This window comes from Nematolebias whitei, unplaced genomic scaffold (genome assembly GCF_014905685.2).
Source record: "Nematolebias whitei isolate Nwh7 unplaced genomic scaffold, NemWhi1 Nwh_scaf_7789, whole genome shotgun sequence".
NCBI lineage: Eukaryota > Metazoa > Chordata > Actinopteri > Cyprinodontiformes > Rivulidae > Nematolebias > Nematolebias whitei.
This window is the reverse complement of record NW_023626334.1, coordinates 1-2545: the sequence shown is the minus strand read 5'-3', so window position 1 is coordinate 2545 and position 2545 is coordinate 1. Positions and strand designations below refer to the sequence as shown.

General features: G+C 46.1%; 1 protein-coding gene across 1 annotated transcript; it reads right to left on the bottom strand.

The window, feature by feature from the left end:
* Positions 1-580: 580 nt before the first annotated feature.
* Positions 581-947, bottom strand: LOC119429802 (neural cell adhesion molecule L1; the record flags this gene model as incomplete). The annotated part of the gene is given in 1 exon segment (XM_037697349.1): positions 581-947. A coding segment is annotated over 1 exon segment (130 nt), but the record flags the coding sequence as incomplete, so codon positions are not given.
* Between the last annotated feature and the right edge of the window lie 1598 nt (positions 948-2545).

Sequence of the window (2545 nt, the reverse complement as noted above, 5' to 3'; positions counted from 1 at the left end):
AAAGTGTGGATAACAAAAGCAGCGGAGGAAACATTATCCTGTTTCTCTCTGCTGCAGCTCTGTAGGCAGGCGGGCAGGCAGCAGCAGAGGAGATGAAGATCTATTTCCCTGCAGGCCTCGAACTCAGCTGTATTTTTAATGCCCACATATTGCATCCAGGAGGTTGAAGAAATGAGATTGAGTTAGTGGAAGAGAGAGGAAAAAAAAAGAGAGAAACTCATTGGAGTTTTGTTGTATAACTAAATTGTTGATTTAATTCCATTCAATCAGATTCAGATTTTCACCCAGGAAACCAGATCAATAATGGGACCAATCAATCCAGTATGAGGGGATCAGTTACAAAGTAATTAGGCAAACCTTTGACAGTTGTATTTGCAGCATGAAAGCGCTCTGTTTCACTGAATAATGAGGAGGAAACACACGTTCACACTGCTTATTTTCACAAATTAATCACGATTAAAGATCATGATTACTGTGCTTTGATGAACCAGCGGTGTAATTAACACAACAAACAGATCTTTGAACCTCGCTGCAGCATTTGACTATTGTTCTGCATATTGTGACATTAATCAGTACTCACAGTTGGAGGGTATCTGTATGGCTGCTTGGCTGGGCTGGGCTGGGAGGGAGAGGAGGGCAAGGACAAGGAGGAGGAGGTGGGAGGAGCGCTGCCCCCTACTGCAAACCTGCTGTTGCTGTGTGTGAGGCATCGCTCACAGTGCCATCAAAGTCCCACCTGCTCACACAGGAATGGTGAAATGCACACACAGGCAACCACACACACCCACACACACGCTGAGCTGAGCAGGTGTCAGGCTTCACTTCTCAAATAGAAGTCTTGACTTTGCTTCATATGTCTCTAGTCGTCTTTGTCTTCCGGTTCGTCTTTGGTTTAAATCAGTGTCGCGCCCTCCTGTTGGTCTTTTCTCTCTAAAAGATAAAATAAAGAGGCTGGGGAAGGGTTGGGGTGAGAGGGAGGGGCCACAGAGGGGACCATGTGTCAGAATGGAAGAAAAATGGCCATTCGCCATGTGGTCATAACAGACAGACAGACTGAGACATGGAGTTTAACACACCCATCACGAGTTAACAACAAAACATCTCAAACAATAAGAGACTGATTACAAAACCTGTCACACACACACACTATTTGGTTTTAATTACATGAGCGGTGACCCGTACGGAGAGGCCAGTAAGCAGGACAGATGGAGAGAATGCCACAACAAGAAGCTGGGCAGCACCTCCCATACACAGATGGACAGAAAAATAAAGACAGACATGGAGTCGAATCAGGACAGATAGTTGACCATTAGGTCTGAGCTGTGTGGCGTGCAGAGCTGTGATAAAGATGTGATAAAGATGCTACTGCTGGTGGTGTTCGAGGCGAGCCACCCCTCCTGGGAGTCTATCCATACTCCGTCTGTATGAGTGGAGCCGGTGCCCGCCACGAGAAACAGGCTGTCCTCCCCCGCGGCACCACGTGGCGCAGCCTGCTGACTGTTTACACTACTCGATATCACACACAAGGAGCTGTTACAGCACACCGTGATGAAGACGTGGATGTGACACAAAGGAAAGTGGTGATAATAAAGAGGCAGATAGAGAGGAGGGGCTGTTTGACAGCTCTGCAGGCTTGCTGAGGGAGTTTTGGCTCAACTTGCTGCCGTTTCTTGGCAGAGCATCAACAAGGCCCCGTGTGACCTTGACCAGGAGAAGAGGAGATGAAGGTGGAGAGCAATGATTATCACTCATTACCTATTATTAAGCAAAAAAAAAGCTGCTGATACATTAGTTTGTAAAGCATTTGTGTCTTAGAAAGAGGAACAGTGGGATTTCTCCTTATCCGAAGAGCCAAGCTAGATTAAATAAAAGAGCAAACAAGAGGTAAAACCTTAATAAGGCAGTTTAAACTAACAGCATGGGGATTAAATGAGGCGTTGCGCTCGCTCGCTTGCCTTTCAGAATAATTGCAAGCAGAGAAGAAGGGGAGAGGAGAGTGAGGGATGAGTGGGTGGGGGACTTGAGGAACGATAAGACGTGGATAGAGGGATTGAGGAGGAGCACGGCAGCTGTGACGCTAATCCTATCCTTCCACTCGCACATACACACAAATATGCACTCATGGGCGAGATCTTTCAATCAATGTGCATCATTTACTTTCTTCTTTCTCCCCTCTGTCTGACTAAAGCCTCTTTACTTGTTGTTCTTCGGAGACAGCAAGCCAATTAGTCCTGAACCAGCCCCTCCAAATGCCATCAGAGTGAGATGAACGAAGCAGAGCTCGTTGGGGTTTCAGCACGAGCGCTAATACATTCTAAGGTGGGAGTTCACCCATCGTTTAGTGGAGCAAAGTAAGATGGCGGTTAGTGATTAGTAGCACCTCGCTTGTTATGTTGCTTGTCAGTTCAGGAAAACAAAGTTTAATGCAAAAAGTTGATTTATACAAACACAATGCATGAATAGATAGACAGGAAGGAAAGACAGGCGCTCATCTACCAAAAAAGATTACACAGATAAAAAGGCCAAGGTTCAATGGGCTCCATTC